This window comes from Castor canadensis, chromosome 2 (genome assembly GCF_047511655.1).
Source record: "Castor canadensis chromosome 2, mCasCan1.hap1v2, whole genome shotgun sequence".
Classification (NCBI taxonomy): domain Eukaryota; kingdom Metazoa; phylum Chordata; class Mammalia; order Rodentia; family Castoridae; genus Castor; species Castor canadensis.
The window spans coordinates 114,131,273-114,156,257 of NC_133387.1; the positions used below are offsets into that span (position 1 = coordinate 114,131,273).

At 38.1% G+C, this 24,985-nt stretch overlaps 1 protein-coding gene and 1 pseudogene across 1 annotated transcript; both read right to left on the reverse strand.

The window, feature by feature from the left end:
• The window catches only part of LOC141418137 (ral guanine nucleotide dissociation stimulator-like), a 502,720-nt pseudogene that overhangs the window by 132,546 nt on the left and 345,189 nt on the right, over positions 1-24,985 (reverse strand).
• Positions 17,451-18,236, reverse strand: LOC141416858 (vomeronasal type-1 receptor 4-like). The gene is made up of 2 exons (XM_074054573.1): positions 17,886-18,236; positions 17,451-17,699 (listed from the first exon to the last, which is right to left on the reverse strand). Exons 1-2 carry the CDS (start codon positions 18,234-18,236, stop codon positions 17,451-17,453), a joined length of 600 nt encoding a protein of 199 aa, XP_073910674.1.

Here is a 24,985-nt window from a genome sequence, read left to right on the forward strand (position 1 = left end):
GATGGGTGTCCCCAGTGTCACACATGGGTCCAAGGGGAAGTTGTGATAATGGGTAATTGACTGAAATATTCTCCTTGTTCCCAGGTGTCCTGTCCCAGGTGCAGCTGCAGGTGCAGGTGGGTGGTACTGGATAAGGACTTCCTTTGGACTCAGTGGTTTTCTTTCTTCTACAATGTGTCACATGCCCCCAGGGACATCCTTCTCTCTCTCTCTCTCTCTCTCTCTCTCTCTCTCTTTTGCAATTTTGTTATATCTATCCTCTCACATCCTCCCTGTTGCAGTACAGAGGAAGTGATTTTCTCCATTTATGGATTAGATGGGTCTGTCACCAGCAAAGTCCAGGAACACAATGACCTTACCTGTGCCTCTTCCCTCAGACAGAAGAAGACCTGTCTCAAGTGTGCATTGTTACCTTTCCCCACAATTTCTACATTTCCCTGTGCTCCCCGGGCTGTTGAACCTCTTGCTCCACATGCACACTGCAGCCATTGACGGTAAGGGTTTCTTCTTCTTTACATATCACTGAGGTCCCTGGGTGGAGAAGTATTCCAGGTAAGCTGAGTACACAGCTCTCAGCTGCCCAATGAAAGAGGCTGGAAGACAAGCATATAAATGAAAACCCCTATCATCTCTTCTGGTTCATGTTCAGGGTGGGGCTCTGAAAGTAGCCCTGTGGGCTGTGTGCTGAGATGAGTCCCTCAGCTTTCACGTGGAGAATCCAAATGAATAATGAGAGCCAAATGGATGGACACCTGTTGCCTACCACTTTCTCCTGGCCTGAATATCCCAAAGAATATTTCTCTGCTATCTATTCTATCTTAACACCTGTATTCAGATTAAATTGATCCTTACTCTCAGTGGCCAATTTGATCCGATCTCTGCGCCATTAGTTCCAATGTTCCCTCATCTCCAGGCATAGGCAGCCACAGAGAATTATGGCATTAGGGTACCAATTCTCTCATTCCCTAAGGCCCATCTCATGAGTCCATCATTCTGTGGACAATATAGGAAGGTGGCTTATAACCTAAAGAGCCCGTGATCCTGTACAAATAGGAATGCAGGCCATACAGGCCCCACAGCAAGGCAACCCTGGCTCATGAGCAGCCCAGCCAGCTGTGACCACAAGGTAACTTACAGAGCTCAAACCCCTGAATTTAGAGTTTGACCACATGGTCCAAGCCTCAAATCACCTTGGTGGCCAAGATCATTGAAGGGTGTATGAAGACAGTTGTCAAAGAATACCCTGGGTGGTCAGACCCTACCTCATCACTGTGCCCAGTGATGAGAGTTGGTGTCACAGCCAAACATCTGAGATCTCCATTTTGTTCCCAAACATGAAACACAACACTCATCTTTTTTCCATTGAGATGGGGTCACACAAAGATTTCTTTGGCAAGGCAGGCACAAAAACTTGGTCACCCTGACTTCTGTCTCCCAAATAGCTGGAAGAGATTCCTAGTCTGTTTTATTTTGAATTTATTTTACACTTGTGTTTTTGTAAATATTCACTTGATACATGGAAACACCTAACTTCTCCAATGCAGGTTTAATAGCTTAAAGCACAGTTGAATTTGACTAAGAAAACTGTCTTTAAATTTAAGTTTTCTTATGAATATTGCTCCATGCTATAGTTTATATATTAGAAGTCCGCCCAAGAACATCTGTGTTAGATGATTTGTCCCCAACCTGGAAACATGTGGTTGTGACAATGTAAGGAATCGAGTTTAGTAGAGGTTGTGGGTCATTGGGTGTGTTCTCTTAAAGGTGCTGTGAGATCCTGGCCTCTTCCTCTCTCATTTGATCCCTGGCCATGATGAGAGGGGATTTACCTATCACACTTTTACTGTACTTGCAGTCTGTCACACACACCAAAGGCTGAGATCAATGATCTCTCTCTCAGGGACTGGAACCTCTGAAGGCAGCAGCCAATAACCCTTCTGATTATCAGATATTAATCATAGTGTCAACAAGTGGAAGATGTACTGGTCCCAGTATTTAAACCATACATGTGCAATCATTAGCTAATCATGTATCACAGTGAGTTGAGATACTAGTGGCCCCATAATGTTGCAGAGTTAATATAAACCCTGATAAGGCAGATGGCTGAAGTATCCAGGCCCTTGACAGAGGCTGAAATGATATCATCACTACACAATGCAATGTCAGTGAATATGTTTCAACAAGGGAAAACCATGCAAAGGACAAAGTGATCTGTGCACTTCTTGGGATCTCTGGGTGTCTAAAACAGGAAGAGCTTTCTCAGACTGCCTTCCCCACACAGCCTATTGGCATGGAGGCCAAGCCTGCAGTTGCCTTGGTATTAAGGGAAGAGTCAATTCTTGAAAGCTGTAGAGCATGGGGACCCAGGCCTCACATCTGTGTCTATTCCCATGGAGAATTCAGTGGCTACACTTTCAAGTCACACTTAGAAACTGAACACCAGTTGTGCTGTCACAACCCTCCCTGGGCTGTGTCCTCACAGGGGACAGGCAGGATACTGTTCCACACCCAGGTGGCCCAATGTCTTCTCCTTCATACAGGAACCAACCAGTGTAGTACCTGGACTTCATACAACCTATCCTTGTCACACCACTTTCTTTAAACAACACAATTTCCTGTTAGCAGTGCATGACTGTCACTGGGGCAGGAGTGTGTACTTCACAGCTCAAGTCTCTTTAGATAGAGCTCTAAGTGGAAATTTCTTCCCACCTTAGTATCAGAAGAAACCCTGCTATCAGAGGGTTTTAGTATCAGAGGCCTGTATTTTTGTTTATAATTTTCATTCATAAGTTGTAAGTCTTTGGAACTGTGGTAAAATGCATATCACATAACTTACCTAATGAACTGTTTTCCTGTATATAATTTGGTGTCATCAAAATGACACTTTCCTCCCTCCCTCACCACAAACCTTCACCCTCACTCTTCTCCTTTTCCCAAATCAGAACCCTGTGCTCACCAAGCAACACCTGCCATGCCCTCTTCCCAGCCCTGCAGGAAGCACCCACCACTTCCTGACTCTGACTTTCCCTGTTCTAGGCACCTCATGTAGGTCACTCCTGCAGTATTCTTCTGTTAGAGACTGGTTTAATTATGTTACAACTACTCATATCACTAAATTATAAAGTACCATAATGTTAGGACAGCCAATGGGAGCCACCACACCCAGCTTTACATGTATAATGTTCAATTGACTCCTTTCTCCATCTCCTTTCTGCTTCCCTTCACTTTTTTCCTCTTTATTTCTTCAATATCATCAGTTTCTCTGTCTTTTGTTCTTTGCCTATTCCCTACATTCTCTACATTACATATTTATTGTCGTAGTTTTTGGTTGTATTTTCTCTGCTTTCCAGTATTTATTATAATTATTTTCTCTTCCCCACTTTACTGTTAACTAGATACTCTTTACTTTCTTCTTTCTCTTGTTCCCATTCCATTTACTTAATTTCTACTTCAATCTGATTCCTCTATATGTCCGGAAACATTCACTACTGTTATTACTTCTATTTCCATCCTGTCTCTACCTCACTAACTATGACCACATTACCTCCCCTCACAATATATTTGTACCTTAATTCTTCTGTGGCTGTTGCAGTTCTTTGGTGAGTGTTTTAGAAGCCATTGCTGCATTTCCATAGAAATGCGTCAGTCAGTTGTGGTTGTTTTGCAGCCAATTTTCTCCTGAGTTTTGAGAGAGGCTGGGCCCTGTGTCTTGAGCATGTTATGCAACTATTTGGCTACTAAGCTATGTCCATGGTACTGAGGTGAAACCTTGCACAATCCTGCCACCAGGCCTGACACCAAATATTCCAATCTCAATGCAGAAATACTTGAATTATTAGAACACAAGGCAACACAAGTCTTCCAACATAAACAAATGCACAACAGACACTAATGATATATTTTTAATATTCTTTGTTATTCATTTATTTACATGTGCATACATTGGTTCAATCTCCTCCCTGCCCCCTCTCTCACCTTCTCCCCCTCCCCTTTCCCCTCACACTTCCAGGCAGAACCTGTTCTTCCCTTATCTCTAATTTTGTTGATGAGAATACATATGCATAATAAGGAAGACAAAGCAATTTTCTAGTTGAGTTAAGGATAGCTATACAGAAATATTCCTAGCATTGCTTTAATGTACAAATGTGTTACAACCCAAGTTGATTCATCTCTGATTTTCACAGTGGTTCCTGATCCCCTTTTCATGTTAACCTCTGTGGCTTTAAGGTTTCTCTATTATATCCTCTGGAGTGGGGATGTCAAACACTTTCATGATTTGGATTTTCTACCTATTGCCATATCTCCCATATGTGCTCTCCTCTCATCATGTGTTCCAAGTCCAACCACATTACTGCATTTGCCCTAGAACTAAAGTCTGCATATGAGGGAGAACATACAATTTTTGGTCTTCTGAGCCTGGCTAACCTCACTCAGAATGATGTTCTCAAGTTCCATCCATTTACCTGCAAATGATAGGATTTCATTCTTCTTCATGGCTGAGTAAAATTCCATTGTGTATAAATACCATATTTTCTTGATCCATTTCCCAGTAATGGGGCATCTTGGTAGCTTCTATAACTTAGCTATTGTAAATAGCAATCCTATAAACGTGGGTGAGCAGGTGCATCTGGAGTAACCTGTGTTGCATTCTTTTGGGTAAATACCCAGGCGTGGGAGTGCTGGATCATATGACAGGTCTATGTTTAGATTTTTAAGAAGCCTCTAAAATTTTTCCAGAGTGTTTGCATTAGCTTGCATTCCTACCAGCAGTGTACAAGTATTCCTTTTTCCCCACATCCTCACCAATACATGTTGTTGGAGGTGTTTCTAATGATGGCTATTCTGACAGGAGTGAGGTGGAAACTTAGTGTGGTTTTGCTTTGCATTTCCTTTATGGCTTTAGATAGTGAGCATTTTTCATGTGTTTTTTTGGCCATTTGAATTTCTTCTTTTGAGAAAGTTATGTTTAGTTCAGTTGCCCATTTCTTAATTGGTTCATTGATTTTAGGAGAGTTTTGTTTCTTAAGTTCCCTGTATATTCTTGTTCTAAGTCCTTTGTTGGATGTATAGCTGGCAAATATTTTCTTCCACTCTGTGGGTGGTCTGTTTACTTTAGAGACCATTTCTTTTGTTGTGCAGAAGATTTTAATTTTATGAAGTCCCATTTGTCTATCCTTTTGCTTAGTTGCTGAGCTGCTGGGGTTTTACTGAGGAAATCTTTGCTTATACCTATTAGTTCCAGAGTTTTTCCTGCCCCTTCCTGTACTAACTTCAGAGTTTTGGGTCTGATATTAAGGTCTTCGATTTCTTTTGAATTGATATGATTACAGGGTGATAGATATGGATCTAGTTTCAGTTTCTTGCAGATGGATAACCACTTTTCCCAGCAACATTTGTTGAAAAGACTCACTTTCTCCATCGGATATTTTTGGCACCTTTGTCAAAAATGAGGTAAGTGTAGTTTTGTGGATTCATATCCATGTCCTCTATTCTGTTCCACTGGTCTTCACATCTGTTTTTGTGCCAGTACCATGCTGTGTTTATTGCTATTGCTTTGTAATATAGCTTGAAGTCAGGTGTTGTGATAGCTCAGCATTACTCTTTTTGCTGAGTATTGTTTTGGCTATTCGTGGTCTCTTGTGTTTCCAAATGAATTTCAGGGTAGATTTTTCAACCTCTGCAATGAATGTCATTGGGATTTTGATGAGAATTACATTAAACATGTAGATTGCTTTTGGTAGTATAGCCATTTTTACTATGTTGATTTTACCAATCCATGAGCACAAGAGATCTTTCCATCTTCTGTAGTCTTCCTTGACCCCTTTCTTCAAGAGTTTGTAATTCTACTTGTAGAGGTCAGTCACATCCTTTGTTAAGTTTACTCTTAAGTATTTAATTATTTTGGCTATTGTGATTGGAATTGTTTCCATAAATTCTTTCTCATTTTGTTCATTGTTGGTGTACAGAAAAGTGAATGATTTTTGTAAGTTGATTTTGTATCCTGCCACCTTGCTATAGCTGTTTATGTTATCTAAGAGTTTTGGGGTAGAGTTTTTTGGGTCTACTCAAATGTGCCAATCTCAATGCAGAAATACTTGAATTATTAGAACACAATGCAACACAATTCTACAAAACATAAACAATTGCACAACAGACACTAATGATATTAAGGGGATGAAATACTGAACAAAGAACAAAAGAATGGTCAATGAAATCAAAGACAGCATGAAAAACTTCTGAATAAATTTAAAGTGAATACAGATAAATATCTAGATATAGTTAGGAAAACAAGTGATAGGGAAGATGTGAAAGAGAATTCCACAGAGGATAATAACTTGTTCAGAATATATTGTAACCATCTTATCTAAATTGAATTTACTTGTACTAACAACGAATGGTGTTCTGGAAAGGAAAACTTGAATTACACAATGAAAAAAACCCAGGCACAAGATATTCCATCAGTGTGGTTCAAAAAGTGGGCAGACAACCCAGGTTTCAAGGCAATGGAGATGAATTAAGCAAAAATTAAATATTTAATAGTAAATCTATGAACATTTCACATTTTCTAAATGCATTTTCTAAATGTTTATTCATAAGTTGCAAGCAATACTAATTTAAATTATTTGTTTATAGAACGAGAACTTTTTTAAATGTCCCATATATTTTATTCACCTGCAAAATATCAATTGTTGATCAAGGATTCCAAACTTATTTCCCCTTAAAACCTCAGTAAGTAGTAGCAAGGAGAGCATTCTGTGGCAGGCTCCTCATATCTAAGGCCCTCAGTCTTCCTTCATTCCAGGGCTTCCCTTCACTTTCCACAAGATAGACCCATTCTCTGACCCTTCCCACAGGGTAGCCATAGAGGCTATGACATCTCATACATGACCTATCCATCACATGATCCTGCCAGCTACACCCATGCAAATGGGCCCCAGGTTCAGAATAAGTAGAGGATGTGTGTGGATTGTCATGGTGTGCACAGGGGTCTCTTATTTGCCTGCAGACATGCAAATTATTATTCAGTCTCTAGGTTAAATCCTCTTCTCAGGCTAGGGGAACTAATAGCTGTCTCCACACATAGGGTTGAAATCTCTGGGGAATGCAGAGTTGTAGTCAAAGAATATGAGACTATTTGCTCTTCTGTGCTTGGAGATTGCTCTCCATGGTTTACGTCCCCATTGTAACCCACATGTCCATATGCAGGTTGTAACTAGAGGTGAATGACAGAAATGATTCTTCTTGTCTCCAGCTGTCCTGTCCTAGGTGTAGCTTCAGGAGTCAGGACCTGGCCTGGTGAAATCCTCTCAGACCCTGCCCCTCACCTGTGTTGGATCAGGTTATCTCATCATAACCTGTGGCTCATCCTGGAACTGGATCCAGCAGCCCCAAGGAAAGGGGCTGGAATGGATTGCAAAACGAAATAATGGTGGAGGCATAAGGTATAACCCATCCCTCAAGAGCTTTATGTCCATCTCCAGAGACACTACCAAGAGCCAGTTTTCCCTGCAGTTTAGCTCTGTGGCCGCTGAGGACCACAACTGTATTCCTGTGTGAAAAACACTGTGTGGGGACCTTGTTTTTGAGCCAAGACACAAACTTTCCTCCAGGGGCACTCAGGACCAGCAGCAGGCACTCAAGACCAGCAGGGTGTGCTCAATTCCTTCAAGGGGAGTGCAGTCAGCAGTGTCAGCCCAGGAGCAGGGGCAGAGGGAGTCTTCAACAATTCTCAGAAGCTGCAAGTTCTTGCCCAGCCATTACCTAACATTGCAGCTCCCTAAAGAATAATTCTAGAGCCTTCTCTTCCTCAGAACATTCAAAGTGTTCCTCTACTGAGGTCAGGCCAGGCTGACATTCTGTATTTCAGAAGAACCTCCACAATACTACACATTGATCATGACTTTATTTCCCATGAATGTTACCAAAACATGATATCATTTGTCAATTTTTTGAACACTTGTAGTCACGTATGGATATCTTCCAACTTCAGAAGGATCCATGTCCTCTCTTCCCAAGGAGACCCTTGCTATCCTGGTGCATTCAGAGTCCTTCCCTTGGACTGATCTGGGCAATTCTGAGCATATTAACATTGGTGCACAAATTTTACTACAATGTTCCATCCCAAGAGGACCTTTGACAACATCTAGATGATTTATATTGTCACACTTCAGGATAGGGTTATCCTACTGGTGTGTGCTGTGTACTTTTTACAGTCCATCCATGCCACCAAAGATTCTGTAATTATAGAAGAGTACATACAAAAGTTATTTCCTGATACCAAATGATAGCAAAGCTGATGATGATAATGTCTGATATAAGATCTGAATCTGGTTAAAATCCATAGACTTATACGAGTTCAGAAAGCATTTGACACATGTAGCCTATCCCTCATGTAATTTGGTTTAAAAGTCACACATAGTCATAATACACACACATACACAATCATACTCACCCACACACATACACTGACATACACACTTACATGCACACACTCACAATATCTCCCTCAAACTCACACACTCTCAAAAACAGACATAATCATAAACTTTCACACACATACTAATATTTACACACTCCCATTCACACACACACCCAGACACACTTGTACAGTCATTCGCAAACACACACTCGTCATATACACAATCACACAAAAAGACACGATCCACTGTCATGCAAACACACTCAAAGTTGTGCACACACATACTGAGACACTGATCTAAATATGGATGCTATGTCACACACTCACACGCATGTGCACACATACAGAAACACCTAAATACATGTACTCTCACACATTCACATTCATGCACACAGACACATACACATTAACATTCCCCCATGGCTAATGTTCCCAGCTCTGAGGACCCAACACTGATGCAGTGGGCTATGTTCTGATAGCTCAGGGATCACAAACAATACTGACTGGGAGAGATTGGGTGAACCTTCCTCAATCCCTAGGAAGGATGCAAAAGGTTAGGAATCTGTGACAGGTTCAATATATACGTCCCTCCAATGTTCAAATTATGGAGCTTAAGCAGCAAGATAATGATATTAATAGGAGATGACACTTAGGGAGGTGATTTTGCTACTAGGGCCCTGTTTAAATGGATGGGATTGTTGTCTTTAAACATGAAGTGGAAGGTGTGAAGTTATCCTTTTAACATCATTCCTTCGTGGGATGACACAGTGTGTCCTCTGCCACATGAAAAGGCAAAAAGAAGATGTCAGCTTGGTAGCAAATAGCCATACTTACCAGACACACAACTTAGATGTTGATGTTGGCCTTCCTAGGATGCAGGAGTGGTTCCAGTGTGACGAGGGGCAGTATGGACCTCAAGATTTCACTTCCAGAGGGCATAGGATACAACTCTCCCTGGACGACATGGACAGTGGTGCTCACTCTGCCAGTGTTCAGTGCCTCAGGGTTTTGTATGCATGACAGCCTCAAACTTGTAAAGGATGTCCAGAAAGCATCAGTGATAGGCAGAGAACCAAAGACGGGAGACAATGAAGAATTCCTACAGGAGAAATGCCTGCAAAAATGTTGCGTTAGAACCACCCCATGTGTTCCCCAAAGAGACAGTGCCTAATGGACCCGTGAGGAGGGTCTTAAGACCTCAGTCCATCAGATACCAGTTTGCCAAACCAGTGTGGGACAGCTTCAGGCACACATCTCACATGCACGAGGGCTAGTTCATCAAGTATACAAAGCAGCTTATTCAGATGGGGTTGCTACATGGATGGCAGGACATCAAATCCTCAGAATGATGCACTAAAACACCTCATAAACTTACATATACATTTTTAAAAAGTTTAGGACATTCGACTTTGTTCATTTTCCTCTCTGGTACACAAAGAAAAGTAGTTTTCTAAAATGTTCCCTAAGCTTTTAAGAAAAAGTATTTCATAGCAGTTCTTACTTATGCATTCTAAATGAGCTGAAACCTTTCTTAATCAGTACCGTATCTGAGAAGAGATCAGAACTGATAAGTCAATGCAAAAAAAAAAAAAAAAACAGTTGTCCTCCTTTTCACTGTTCTTGGGTTATATTGAGCAGGTAGAAAGACGGGAAAGAAACTAATGTAAAAATCCTCGTGTCAAGATTTTCTTCTTGCCATTTTCAGTTGAATGAAGGTTGCCCTCTGACCTATCAACAGACCAATGAACATGAAATTTAAATTGTGAGTTGTGTACTGTGGTGATTCATGAATGCAACGTCTGCGTTCATACTTTCTTTTTAATACACTTGGAGCAATCTGGAGGCAAATTGTGAGTCTGCAGATGATCAGAAAGTGGAGGTTGAAAGCACCAACTTTCTCAATAGATTTAAATGTCTGCTGACTATCATCATTCCCAACATCTAACCAGTTCTTCCCATGTTTTTCTTTGTTGCTACCTGAAATGTGAATGCAAAGTAACTTTGACTCACCATGCATTCAGAGTTTGTCTACACCCACAGTCCTTTTCAACAACAGAAATTCAATGAAATATTCTTTGTTTAAACATACCTTAGTATTCGTCATTTAGTGGATTTTGCCCAACATTAATTATAACAGTTTCTCTTCCCTTTTCCAATCTCTTAATTTTACAATTGTTGTTTCAAAAGTCACAGATTACTTTGCACTATCCAACCTTGTTCTACAGAGGACAACAAGAAGCAAGTCAACTATCATTACTGTTGTTGGAAAGTATACACATTAGGGAAACTATGATGTTGTATAAAAAGTGAGTGAATAATGTCCTTACAACATACTGTTGGTAACATAAGGAACTTTGTTAATCAATTTAAGATGAATGAGGTTTTCTAGGATGTTAATTAAATTTATTGCTGCCATTTTACCGACATTCTTTGTAATTGTACTGAAATCATCTTTTAAACATGAAGTTTGAAATATTTATGTAATTTTAATAAAATTTTAGTTAAAAAATAAGACATAGTTATAGTTTGTATTTAATAAACCTTATGGTAACATCAGGTACAATTATACATATGTATATAGACAGATAGATAGATAGATATACATACATATATGCATACATATATACACATATACATGTATAAGACTTTAATTCTTATGACAGTCCCATGGGTAGTTTTGCTTTTCCCACATTACTGTGAGGAATCTGAAACTTTGACAGAATTATAACATTTTAAGTTGAGACATGCAACAAGTAACAGAACTGAAACAGGAGCAAAGGTGTGTCTAATCAGCTCTGCCTCACTCATTTATCTGTCTTTTTACTGGATTACAGCATTGTCATTACATATAAGAACATCTAAGTTTATCAACACACTCTCAATATTTGGAAAACAACAGAACATTCAAGGAAGAATTTTAGCTTAGCCACAAAGTTATCCATAAGTGCCAGCCAAGGGGTAGTAGTACTTCATAGCAAAATTATTTCTTTGGAGTCTGATTTATAGATACTCAAGCTGGTGCCAAGTAGTGTACCAGGTCCATAGAAAGCCATGGAAGGTACAGGATGATTTTCCAAATTCATTGCTTTTGATTAAATATTTTGAGGAATATACTTTCATCCCAAAAACAAATGAGGAATAGCCCTATACTGTATAAAATTTTCACATGCACACACGTAAGTCATTTCACAGAATTTTCATCTGGTAAAGATTCTTCCAAGGTTTACCTAATCTCATTCTTCTTCCTCCACTAGTAACTGCAGTGAACATACTAGAGCAGCTGTCTGACACAATATAAATCCATACTGCCTGCTGGGGGAACCAGCAGTTTCAGAATTGTGGTGCCATCTTGGAAAAGGTCATAGATATGGAAAACAAACTAGAAAATACTAAATACTGCAGCAGTCAGCTTTACTTTTATATCAGTCAGTCCAGGACAACTGTGTGTCAACAACAGATTAATTGGCATACCACAATTTCCTTCTTGGTTGGGATGGGTATTGGTTTGGTAGCTTGAAAATCTGCTTACCACATAGAACAATGCTTTGACTTGTCATGTTATCTAAGCCAATATGTTAGTCTTGGAGCAAGATAAAGGCATTGTGTTATGTCTCTGTCTCTGTTGGAAATCCATACTTTGTATTCTTTACTTTTAGACAATAATTAAAACTACCACACTCCTGAGCTTTCATCAATGGCACTGAAAATAATTAAACTAATTATTTTAGTTGTCAAAAAATAAAATTTCAGACTGGGCCTGGAGGCTCATGCTTGTAATTCCATTACTGGCAAGGCCAAGACCCAGAGGACTGAATTTAATGGCAAAATGAGGGAGATCCCATCTATCAAATATGAAACCAGCTGTGGTAGCATGAATCTGCAATCTCTTAAATTTGGAGTCATAGGTAGGTGGATTGGGTTCCCAGGCCAAACCCTAATCAAAACCAAGAGACAATAAAAAAATAAGCCAAAAATGGCTCCATCTTGTCTCAATTGTTAGAGTGCTGCTTAAAAAGTGTTAAGACAGGTGAAAAAAGCTACAGTACTGCCAAAGCATTAAATAAACAAGCAAACAAATAATCACAATTCCCATTTTAAATGAAAACTTTTCAATTCAATTCAATGTGATCATTTGTTTTAAAAAGTAATTTTGTTTAAGAAGCTTAAAATTGCCTAACTAAAGAATGATTAAACACATTTGTGGTGATGGCAAACTGCACTTGGAGTCCAACCCAAGTCTTAAAATTCCTCAACTGGAGTGTCCTATGGAGGGAGTGAGTGACTTACCACATGTAGAATCCCAGTAGGGCCAGGCAGTGACTGCAAGCTCCAGAAATCTGCTTCTCTTCCCTGGCTCCTCTGAAGCTTTAGTGGCTTTCTACAAGCATCTCACCTTTTAAACTCCTCCTGTCCAATGAGAAAGCAGCATCTGATCAGACTCCTTAAGATTCACCCAGTTAATCCTTAAGTGGTTTATCAGCTTTCTCCAGATGAATGGGTTGAATCAGATGTCCCTCCCTGAAAAGCAAAGGATTAGGGATAACAAGAAAGTCAAGGAACACTTCATTGATTGATTGCATGACATTGGTTGGGATATCCTCTTGTGTGACCCTCATACTTCTCTGTGTGAAACACAAAAGTGTTGGCTCCACTTCTGACAGTCTGGGGTACAGCTTAATCATAGACCTCTAGCATTGTCTCCACAAGGCCCATATTTAATAACAAATATACTTTTTTAACATAGACAAAAGAACTTAGATTAGTCCACATTTTTAAATGCATCCAAACCAAGCTTCACATTGCACTCCTGTAGGTCCAGCTAGTTCAGAACTTGAGGAAGGAGGACCAATTCCAATTGAGTTCCATTCCAAGAACTCAAAAAAAATACATTCATAATAGGCTGTCATTAACCATGATCTGGTGATTGTTTTGCCTCACTTAAGTAATTTCTGACCTAAATCTTACAGTGCCAGGAAGGTTGCCATTTTATATTTGGATGATAAATTGCCAATGTTTTATAGTTCACCAAATGCCTATTTGAAAAATAAGAATTGTACTGTATTCACATCATTCAATTGAAGGAGATATTAATGCACAATCCCAAAGTGCTAACATTTACTTATGAAAAGCTGTGATTTCTCTGAGATCAGGAGGAGAAACCTTGGGCTCTGGATGTATTTATGGCCTATAATAGGGAATGACTTTTCAAAGTATGCTGTGCTGTTGACTTTATACCAAAGAACATTGCTTCAACTTTTGGGTGGAAGCACAAAGATTTATGGTAACATTAGAAACCTCAGTCAGGAAGTTCATGGGATCTACAAACTTTTCCAGCCTTCGTCATGTTTTGTGCCCCTAGAATTTGGGAATATGGAGTTATTCTTTGTCTATTAATGTCCAGTTCAGCTATAATTTATTCATGAGGAGGATAATTTTTGAGGGCTTCTAAATATACAGTGTTTTGCTTGGCATCTGCCTTTCTGAATAGTACATTAAATTATAGGACTGTGTCATGAGAAGGAAGGAAGGAACTGTTACCTCATGGTAACACCCACCGAGGGAAGACACAGGTTTGAAATTGCTACTGATAGAAATTCCAAATATTTGAGCAGATTTTGGAACCCATAGAACATTCAGTCTGTTCCCCAAACATAACTACATTTTGCTTTGCTCCTACAGATTGCACTGCACTTCTGTCTGCAATTATGGCACAATCAAGCATTTGGCTTGTTTTTAAAATGTCTTCTTTCCTCTTCTATACTTACTTACAGAGAGAGAGATTACCTTTCTATTCATTTATCAAATGGCTCTGAAACTCTATTCAAGGAATCTCACAGTGGCGAACTAATAATATGTGTAACAAAAAGAAAAACACATATTGTGTGTATGACTACTCTCTACTCATTCTTAACAATGACCTTTTAAATCTTCAAGTTAATATTGCAAAATTCTAGTCACTTCTGCCAAATCCTAATTTTAGCAGCCACTGCAAAGTTTATATTGTGTATTCTGTCAAGAGTTCATTGTTACCAAACGATTTATGTCCTTTTTGTTCTCTTATTTGTATATATAGTTGGTTTTTCCTGTATTAAACTGGAAATTTAAGATATGGATTTTTTTTTCTAATTTCATTCTACTCTAGCTAGTTAGCTCATAGCTAGTTTTGTCTGCATTTTATCAAAATGAACATAATATATAATTTGATGTCATTAAACATCACCATCATATTTACCATGAAAATATTTCCTTTAAATAATGCTTTAAAATTTTCTACTATTATGTATAGTTTTCCAGTGTAATTAGAAGATATTCTGTGCAGTATCTATTGAATGGTATTAAGGGGTATTTAGTGCGTTATCTGACACACAGGCAATTTTCTAAGACTCTGCTAACATAGTTTTTCACTGTTCAAATAAAGCTTTATTTATAAACTTAGGCCATTCGACAGTTTTGGCCTACAGAATTGAAACACAAGATTATAGAATATGCTTCACATTTAAATAGCAAGACTCTTGATGGTAGTGTTGACACTGTAATTATTCCTGGGACTTAGTGGTTTATGTAATATGACATCAGGAATGGAAAGATTAGATGGGTTGCCAGGTTATAGCTTCATTTATTCAACAAATATTTATTGTGGATATACTTTTTTAAAAAACACCAGAAATTTTTTATTTTATCATTTTTACATTTACTCATATGTGTATACCTTTTGGGCCACCTCCTCCCCGCACTGCTTCCAGGCAGAACTTGTTCCCCCATCTTGTTCTCTGATTTTGTTAAGGAAAAACATGAGATAATAAGAAAGACATAAAATTTTGCTAGATGAGATAAAGATAGCTATACAGAGAGATTCCTACTGTTACTTCCCTGTGCATGTGTATTACAATGCACATTGGTTCATCTATACCAGACTTCTTCACTATTTCCTAGTCCTCTTCCCATGGTGGCCTCTGCTACATGAAGATTACTATATTTGCTCCTCTACAGTGAGCACATTAACCACATTAAAATTTTTGGTTTCCTTCCCTTTCCCTATTCCTCCCATGTGTGTTCTCCCCCTTAGTGTGTGACCCATGTCACACACTAATATAATATAATATAATTACATTACTGCATTTGTTTTAGGTCCATAATCTGCTTATGAGAGAGAACACATGACTTTTGGACTTCTGCACCTGTCTAACTTTGCTTAAGATGATGTTCTCCAGTTCTATCCATTTACTTGTGAATGACAAACTTTCATTCTTCTTTGTGGCTGGATAAAATTCCATTGTGTATTAATACCACATTTTCTTAATCCATCCATCAGTAGTGGGGCATCTTGGCTGTTTCCACAGCTTGGCTATTGTGAATAGTGCTGAAATAAACATGAGTGTTCTGCTAACACATTTTAAATGGGACCTGAATTTCTTCTGTATTAATTTCTTTTTAGTAGGTGTGGACAAAATATCTGAGTGAACAATTTAGAAGAGGAAAAATTTATCTTTGCTCACGGTTTCAGATGGTTCAGTCAATGGTTGACCCCATCTGCCAGGGCAGAATATAAAGGTGATAAAACTATGAGACAGAGTAGGTTCTTAATCTCATGCCAGACTGGAAATATTGACAGAGAAGGAAATAGGTATAAGGGATAACCTTCAAAGTCATGCTCCCAGTAACCAACTACCTCCAGCTATGCCCCACCTCCTAAAAAGTACAGAACATCTGAAAATAGTACTACCAGCATATGACCAAGTATTGGACACAGGATCATGTGGTGGATCTTTCACATTGAAAGCATAACAGGATCTAATATGCTAATTGTTCACTTACATTTATCAAGTGAATCTGAATATACCTTTAAATGCCTAATTAAGAAAATATTTGCTCTTTTCTCATTTAAAATATGATGTTTTCTGCCTAAAGCTTTTTGCAAGATTCACACCTCACTACTTATATGTTAAATTCATGACTTTTCCAGGCAAATTATGTTACATATATATATAGACATGGAAATATCTCATAATTCCATATAAGGCATATTCCTACAAGGTAGAAACATTCCAATTCATTTTAGATTTACTTATTCTCCTGTTCATTTGAAATTTCATCATGCCTACCTTCAAACTGGCCAACATTCCAGTGAACCCACATGTCTGTTTCTCAAACTCCATACTCATCTTTGTTTAATCCATTATTCAGTGCTTCCTAAATATTTTTTTCTCTGTAAGTAGCTGGTCCTAAATATTCTAACAACTTCTACTAATTGATCTTTTGCATAATGTCTCTGTTTCAGTTCTGATTCAGGTTTTTACCTGAAACTTTATATAAATATAACCAAATTATATTATTACATCACACATTATATCCTTTCAATATTGGTCATAATCTTTAGGATTTTAGGAACCAAAATGCTGATCTGACTCCAAATATCCTGTACCATCCAAAACTTGCACAACTCAAGGCTTCCCTCTCAGCCCACTCCAACTCAATTTTATTTTCTGAACATGGTCCTATTTGCTGAATGGCCTTGGCACTTGTTTCCCCCTTTAAGATGAGGATCTATTAACAGATCTATACTCATAAACCTTTGTCAACAGATGAGACCTGTGATTGAAAATTCAGTCCTCATAGAAGTTCAAAATAATCACAACAATCCATAAATCCCCAAGGCTTAAATTTCACTACTACAGAAATGTTCTCCATGGGGCCACTGGCAGAAATTATATTAACATTTGCATCATGCATTGAGTTTCACCTGGATTCCAGACTATATTAGAAATCATATGGGAGAGAGCCTGTAGATAATGTGTGCATAAGGTAAAGTCTCATGTTCAGGAAATGATGCATAATAGGGTTGAATTGAAAAAAATGAAATGTACATGTGCAGAACCTATAAATTTTACTGTTCTCTGTCTATGCTAGAACAATTTGGCACAGGATAACAGCAAGTAGAGCAGAGCCTAGAAACAGGGGTATAGTAGATGAGGAGCAGAAAGGGGCAGAAGGCTGAGAAACTTGAAGCCATGGCTACACTGGTGGCAGCCAGTCACCTAGTGGCTTCATCAGTGGCAGACAAATACATTGTTAAGATGACAGATGTTGCACAAAAAAGCACAAAGCTGCTCACCAGGATAAGGATGTTTTGCGTGGCTCTGGTCTCAGGGGATGACCTAAGAGACAAAGACCTGTGAATGTGTTGGACCCTCTGCTTGTGCCTGAACAGGATAAACATCATGGAACTACAGCATGAGTGCCAAGCACATGACATTAGTGGAGGCCAACAGGAACAAGTACACTATACCAGTCAGTGTCTTAGAATCTACAACAGCACAGTATCCCAAATCTTTCATCCAAGTAAGATTTCTTCCACTCCATGTGTCAGTGACATTCAAGGGAATGAGGACATTGGCCAGCATGTGTAAGGCACAGCAAAGACCAGAGAGGGACTGATTATCTTTTGGGCTCTGACCTTGAAACATACCGATCTAGAATTACTTGGGCTGATGGTGATGGCCTGAAAGATACTCAAGAGTGAAGCAGAACCAAAGGAAACCCCTCTGGCAACTCTGTAGAAATAAAAAACAAGTTTACAAGCAACATTATCCAGGAAATAAGTCAGACTAAAGGCTGCCATTTTCTGAGGTATTCCTTTAAAGAGAAGAACCATGAAGTTGGCCAAGGTCAGGCGTTTAAAAATCAGATCTGTAGGTTTCATCCTGTTCCCAGTGAAGTCAGTCAGGAGCAAGTGGTAAAGGAAGGCAGAGTTCCCCAGGATTCCAAGTCCAGTCTGGGAAAGGAAGATGATTCCCATGGTCAAGTCTCTGGAGGCCATTCTGTTACCTTCTTTTGGATGTCACTCCATTTCAGAGAATCTTTGATAGACATGAAGGATTACTACCTTTATGCCACATAAAGTAAATTAACTTACTTCCATTCACAGATAGCAATAAAATATGTCTTTTAAATAAGAACTTTCCTCACTTGTTTGAGTCATAGACAGATATTAACAGAAGCATTTCCGTTGAGAATGGAAAACACTATAAGACATATCAGGTGCCAGAGTTCTCAGAATGTTCTAGACAAAAGTGATTGATTTAAATTTCAAAATATACCTGTTTGAGAAGTTCTGTCAGAATGGGTACAGATGCATGTCCTTGTGTAAAGAAGCACTAAATGCTGTCCAGTTCCCACCACTGATAAAAGAGAGAGTCTTCTCAGAATCCAGACAGTCTAGTAACAAAGAAAATTTTAACCATCAGTTTATATGAAAGACTGTCAATTCGCTTCTTCACACCCCATATCTTAATTTATGTGCTAAGTTTCTTATCTAGACATTTTTCCTTTAATTCTATTTTAGATTAATTTTTCCTATATATTTAATTCCTGTGACTTCCTAAAAATCCTGTATGCATAAAATGCAAATATCAAAATAGATCAATATTAATGTACTGAGAAATAAAATGACCATAAAATTACTAATTATTAATCATTAATGTCTACAAAGTTTTGATATGTGGAGGATACTGAATAATATCACATCTGTTTGAGAAAGTGGGGCTAAGAACACAATAATATGTATATTTATATATATATGTATATCTTATGCTTATACAAATACATAATATAATCACCTGCCTGCTGATGAGACAATGAAAAATTGACAACTCCAGATGTCTGAACTCTAGAAAAGTCCAAAGAGCAACCTAGGTGAAAAGTTTGTTTCTATTTGGTGGAAACTGAAAGAGAGGAGATGGGTTTTGAGTTCGTTCTACATGATGATATATTTACTGAACCCATAGCACACTCATTAGGATAATTTTAAATTCGAAACTGCCTATGTGTGATTTTCTGGTTCTCGTGCCCATAAATTTGAAATAAACTCTTCCTAACTGCTCCTTACCAATAAGAAGAAAAATAGCCCCTCACTATGTCCCTGGGCACAGTAATTTCTATTAAATAAAAGAAAATTGTTGTCTCCCTTGGAAACCACAGTAAGCGATGCCAATGTGCACAGTCTGGTCAGTGAATCTCAAGTCTGTAGAAATGGCTCTCATGGCCCACTAAGTCAAGGGAGAGATTAAACTTTCTCACTAAGTCAAGGGAAAGATTACATCTTTGTACTGAATAGAGTCAGAGGTGCCACAATGGAAAAGGGAGAACAAGAGAATTCTGAAACACAGTCACAAAGCATTTTAGCCACCAGAACCTGTCCTTGCTAGAAGTGAACCCACAATCTCTCTCTTGGCAAAGAGCTCCAAAAATGCAGAGTGCATGAAACAAGTGACCTCTCACCTGTAGGCTTCCTCCACCCACATACCACTCAGTTCTCAAGGAAAATCCTCTCCACAGTGGGAATTCAGTCTGTGCCAGATAGTCCTCCTGAAAGAAGACAGATTCAAACAGCAACTTCACCCAGCTTCCTGGAGACAGTCCTATTCTCTGAAGACTGTGGGCCTGAAATAAAGGAACTCACCTGTGCCTCTGACTCTGGTTTCAGGAGGTGGATTCTGTGTCTGGGAGAGTCCTCTTACAGGTAGAAGGGATTAAGCAAGCCAAGAAGTAGGTTTCATATTCTCAGAAGTCATCCTCCCAGTGGCAAGATGATTGTGTCATCGAACACTGTGATGACCATGTCTCCTTAGGGAGTTGAATTTATCCTTAAAGCACTTTTCCTGTCAAAAAGTAGGAGAAACTTTAACTGAGTTATGAGGATCTACAGAGGGACAGGTTGGAGGGAAGGGATGCTCCTCTCGTCAGCAGCAGAGAAGGAATCCATGAAGGGCTAGCAGATGGTGTTTGGATTCTCAGGAAGAATGACTAAGTGCAAAATTAAGGCTTCTATGACTTCCCAAGGAGTCTGTCTATATTACAGAATATAAAAACAGACAATGACCAGACTGCCTAAAAAGATAAAACTCTAACTTATAACTTGAAGTCGAGATTGTGAAGTCATGTGTTGGAGCTGGGATGGTTTGACTACCTCTGGCAGATCTGTGGTCTTCAGGGGCAGAGCAGAGCCCCAGTCATCTTCTCCAGTAGTGAAATCTGCAGTATCCTCCCTCTGCCTAAGGACTCTTAGTTCTAAGAGTCACAACCCTTGACTATTGCTCCCTCAGGATTAATTCTATATGAACTAGGATGGTTACAAAGATTGGAAGACAAAAGGTGCCAAACATATGTTTCATTTTTGTTTATATGAAAAGTAATTAATATTAAATAAAAGAGATGTTGCTCTGAGAGGGCTTTATTCTTACATACATGAATTCTTGCATACAAAACTGCATTTTACCTAACTTCTGTACATTAACAAACTGAAAACTAGTTTAGGATTTGCCTTGTAACAAAAAGCTGACTCCCAACTAATCACAGCAACTGAGTATCAGTCAGTGTCCAACATTCAGTTGTCCAAATCACATTCATATAATAAACCAGTAGGCATGAACCAATCCAGCTTTCTCTGTTCGTTCCTCTGTTCTCTGTGCTTCATTTCCCATCCTCTGTCCTTGAAGGCTTTTCAGACCACCTGGCAAACAGAAGTCTTGCTGAATTGATGTGCTTCTGAGCAGTGCCCAATTTTTGAATCTCTTTACCAAATTAAACTCTACTACTTGTCTTTAAAATGTCCAGTTAGAATAGTATCATATTGACCAAATAGAAGTGCAAAAACTTAAAAATGAAAACAATTCATAAGGGGTTTCATTATTTTTTGTACATGTATATAAGGTGTTTGATCCTATTCATCCACCCATACACCCACTCTTATATCCTCCCATCTTCCTCTGTGTACTAGCTCTAAACGGTCTTTATTTTACATATTGTTTGTTCTATGCTCTAGATTCTGCTTATGACAGAGAACATGCAATCTTTGTCATTTTCAATCTGGTTAATTTTGCTTTACATGATTATCTCTAATTCCATGCATTTTCCTGCAAAATATATAACTTAATTCTTCTTTATAACTGAATGATATTCTGTTGTGTATATAGACCATATTTTATTTATCCATTATCAGTTGATGGACATACAAGATGATTTCATAGCTTGGCTATTGTGAATAGTGCTGATTCAACATGGGTATGCATGTATCTCAATTATATGTTGACTTGCATTCCTTGGGAATCATATCAACTGCAAATAAGTACAATTTGATTTCTTCCCCCTCTGCTTTTATTCATTTATTTCTTTCTCTTGCCCTGTTGATCTGGCTAAGAATTCATTAACTACTCTATTAAATAATAATGGACAGAATATCCACCTTTGCTTGGACTTGTCCTTATAGGAAATGCTTTTAGTTTTCCTCAATTTAGTACAATGTTAGCTATATGTTAGTTGTATGTAACTTTCATTATATTAAGGTACATTTTTTCCATTCCTAGTTTATTCAGGGATTTTATCATGAAAGAATGTTGGATTTTTGTCATGGCACTTTCTGAATCTGTTGAGATGATCATGGGTTTTTTATCCTTTGTTGTGTTACGTGATGTATTTAGTTATTATTTATTTATTATTTGTGTATATTGAGCAATCCTGTATTGGTCATGGTATATGAACTTTGTAATAAAATATGGAATTTAAGTTGTAAATATTTTATTGAGAATTTCGATGTCTATTTTCTCCAAGGAAATTGAACTGTAATTTTCTTTCTTTGCAGTGTTCTTTTCTGGTATACATGTAATTCTGGCTGCATAAAATTAATTGGGTAGTATTCCTTTCTAGTTTATGTAATATTTGGAAAGGGTATTCCTTCCCTTTCTTTTTATGGTTTATTTTGAAAAGCATTGATGATATTTCCTCTTTAAATTCTAATAGAATTCAACAGTGAAATCACCCTATTATGAGAACTTTTTTGCAGAGAAACTGTTACTGCTTCAATGTTATTTTTTGGTGTTGAATTGAAAGTGTAGTTTGTATCTCATTGATTCATTTTTTTGTGAGTCATATATCTACAATTTTTTTCATTTCTTCTAGATTTTCCAGCTTATTAAAATGTAAATTTTCAAAGTATTCCCTAGTGAATTTCATTGGTATTTCTTGTGATGTTTCCTTTCTCATCATTTCTTTGCTTTATTTTGTTAGCATTTATCAATCTTGTTTATCTTTTCAAACAATGTACTCTTAGTTTCATTGACTCTTTGTTATTGTTTTAAAGACTTAATGTAATTAATTTCTTTCTTGGCCTTTATTATTTCTTTTTACTTGCTGCTTTTGAGTTTACTTTTTTCCTTGTTTTTCTAAGAGCTTACAGTTTTTTACTGGAAATCTCTCAGATTTTTTAAAATGTAAACAGCACCTACAAATTTTCTTCTTAGGACTCTATATCCCAAACGTTCTGGCAAGTTTTATTTTCATTTTCAATTAATTCTAGGAATTTTTTATAATCCCACCTATTCCTTTGATGAAGCACTGATTCATGGTTTTTTCAGTATCTCTGTGTTTGAATATTTTCTCTAATTTCTCTTGTTTTTAATTTCTACTTTCATTGTGTTGTGGCATGATAAAATACAGAAAGCTTTTAAATTTTATTTTATGTGCTAAGACTTGCTTTATGGCTTAAATATGATCTACATTGGAGAAAATTCTATGAGATGCTGATAAGAATGTACATTATGTAGCTATTGGCTGCAATATTCTGTGTATGTCAATTAGATATATTTGATCTACAGTTTCTTTTAATTCTGAGCTTCATGGTTCATGAGTGGGAGTATTGAATCATGCACTATTATTGTGTTTGGAGTCCACCTGTGTTTTATTTCCAGTCATGTTTGTGTTATGAAATTCGGGTACTGATGTTTGTTGTAACATCATTTACATTTGTTATAACATCCTGATTAAGCCCTTTTTCAATATGAAGTGACCTTCCTTATCATGTATGAAAAAATTCTGTTTGAATTGTCCTTTATCAACTCTTTGTATAGATACTTCTGCTTGCTTTCAGGCTCCACTTTCATGCTAAGACAGAGTTTGCCTTTGCAGTGATGTACACTTCTTGGATGCAAAAAGAGTCTGTGTGTTTTTTATGGGAGTTTTGGGACAACTAACACTCAATTATTATGAAAGGTATGCATTAATTCTTGCCGTTTTGGTGATTTTGTACTGTTTGAACCTTTCTTACTATTCATTTGCTTATCTATGCATCTAGTGATATTTATTCTTTCTGTATTTTTATAATTACATTTATCTTCCTCTTCTCTATGTAGGATTCCTTCAAGTATCTTCTGTAACCCCGACTTACTGGTCATGAATTTCTTCTGCTTCAATTATCATGGAAAGTAGTTATTTGTTCTTCAAATGTGAATGGTAGCCTAGCTGTATACAGTAAACAAAATTGGCAGTTCCTTTTTTGTTGTAAAAGTTCCTGTTGAGACAAAACAAAACCAAACAAAAAAAAAGGAAAAAGGAAAGAAATCAACAGGGAGAGATGGGCAAACACACGTGGACAAACAATAAATAAAACAAACAAACAAACAAATGTACAAAATTACCTGGTTCAGGAACAATAGAATTTCAGTCTTACCGGTTCTGGTATTACTCCTTCAGAATCCAGTCTTGGTGTTGATATTTAAGCAGAGGCTTTGTCTTAATCTTGCCAGGTGATTGGGGAGTCTTGCCAGTTTTTTTTTCTGTCTTTCAGTGGCAGCTGCTTAGTCAGCTCCTCCCTCAGTGAGGTGTGGCTTGTTCTCTAGTTCTGTAGATCAGCTCTGTGGCCCATCAGCTGCCCTGCTTTGCAGTTGGGTTTTCACTGTGTGGGCTTACTGGGGGCCTGTTTCTTTCTCTGGGCCACCAATCCATCAACTAGTCCCCTGCTGTCACCAAGTTGTGATGGTTTGCTGATTGTTTTTCAATTTTGCAGTGTCATTTGACTTTGGATGTTGCTCACTGGCTCAGGAGATGAGCTTTGTGGACTGCTAACTGACCCATTTCAAACATTGGCTTATCACATGCCCATTTTTGGCCCTTCTGCCTTTCAAGCTTTTGTTTACAGAAAGTTTGCACAGAGATCAGCTACTTGCCACTCCCCCCTTCCTTGGTGTGCTTACAGCACACCACCCCCTCTGCTGCATGTTTGTTTTCAGTTCCTTGTTCAGTTCATTGTTCAGTTTTTTGGGGTTTTTTTTGTTCGTTTGCAGGATGGGAGGTCAATCTGTCCACAGGGCTATGTAGATTTATCCCAGGGGTGGCTGTGGGAATACCGTGTGAATACTCGGTGCTCACCTGTTGGTCTGCCAGATGTCTCCCAAGTGGGTTTGGAGCCAGCATCTGGCATTATGGGTGTCTTCCTGCTTTCTTAGTGTAATGTAGCATGTAGATGCTTTGTATGGGCTGGGGGTTGAGGGTGTCAAAGTTTTGATTCTTCTTGGTGCTTTATTTCTGCCAAGTGTGGCTCTTTGAGTTAGGTATTACTAAATTACATACAGACCAGGGACAGAAATAGCATACATACACTAACCTAAAAACCCAACACACACACAAAACAAAATTAAACCAAGGGAAAGAAAACAGGTGACTGAAACCACCAATAACCTATTAAGAACATAGTTACACTGTACCAAGTGGAGTGATAGGAAGACAATAAAAGGATGG

Coding starts and splice junctions, on each gene's coding strand:
- LOC141416858 (XM_074054573.1), bottom strand. CDS start 18,236: ATGGCCTCCAGAGACTTGACCATGGGAATCATCTTCCTTTCCCAGACT. Junction 17,700..17,885: donor GCCCAAGTAATTCTAGATCG/GTATGTTTCAAG, acceptor TGACTGGTATAG/TGTACTTGTTCCTGTTGGCC.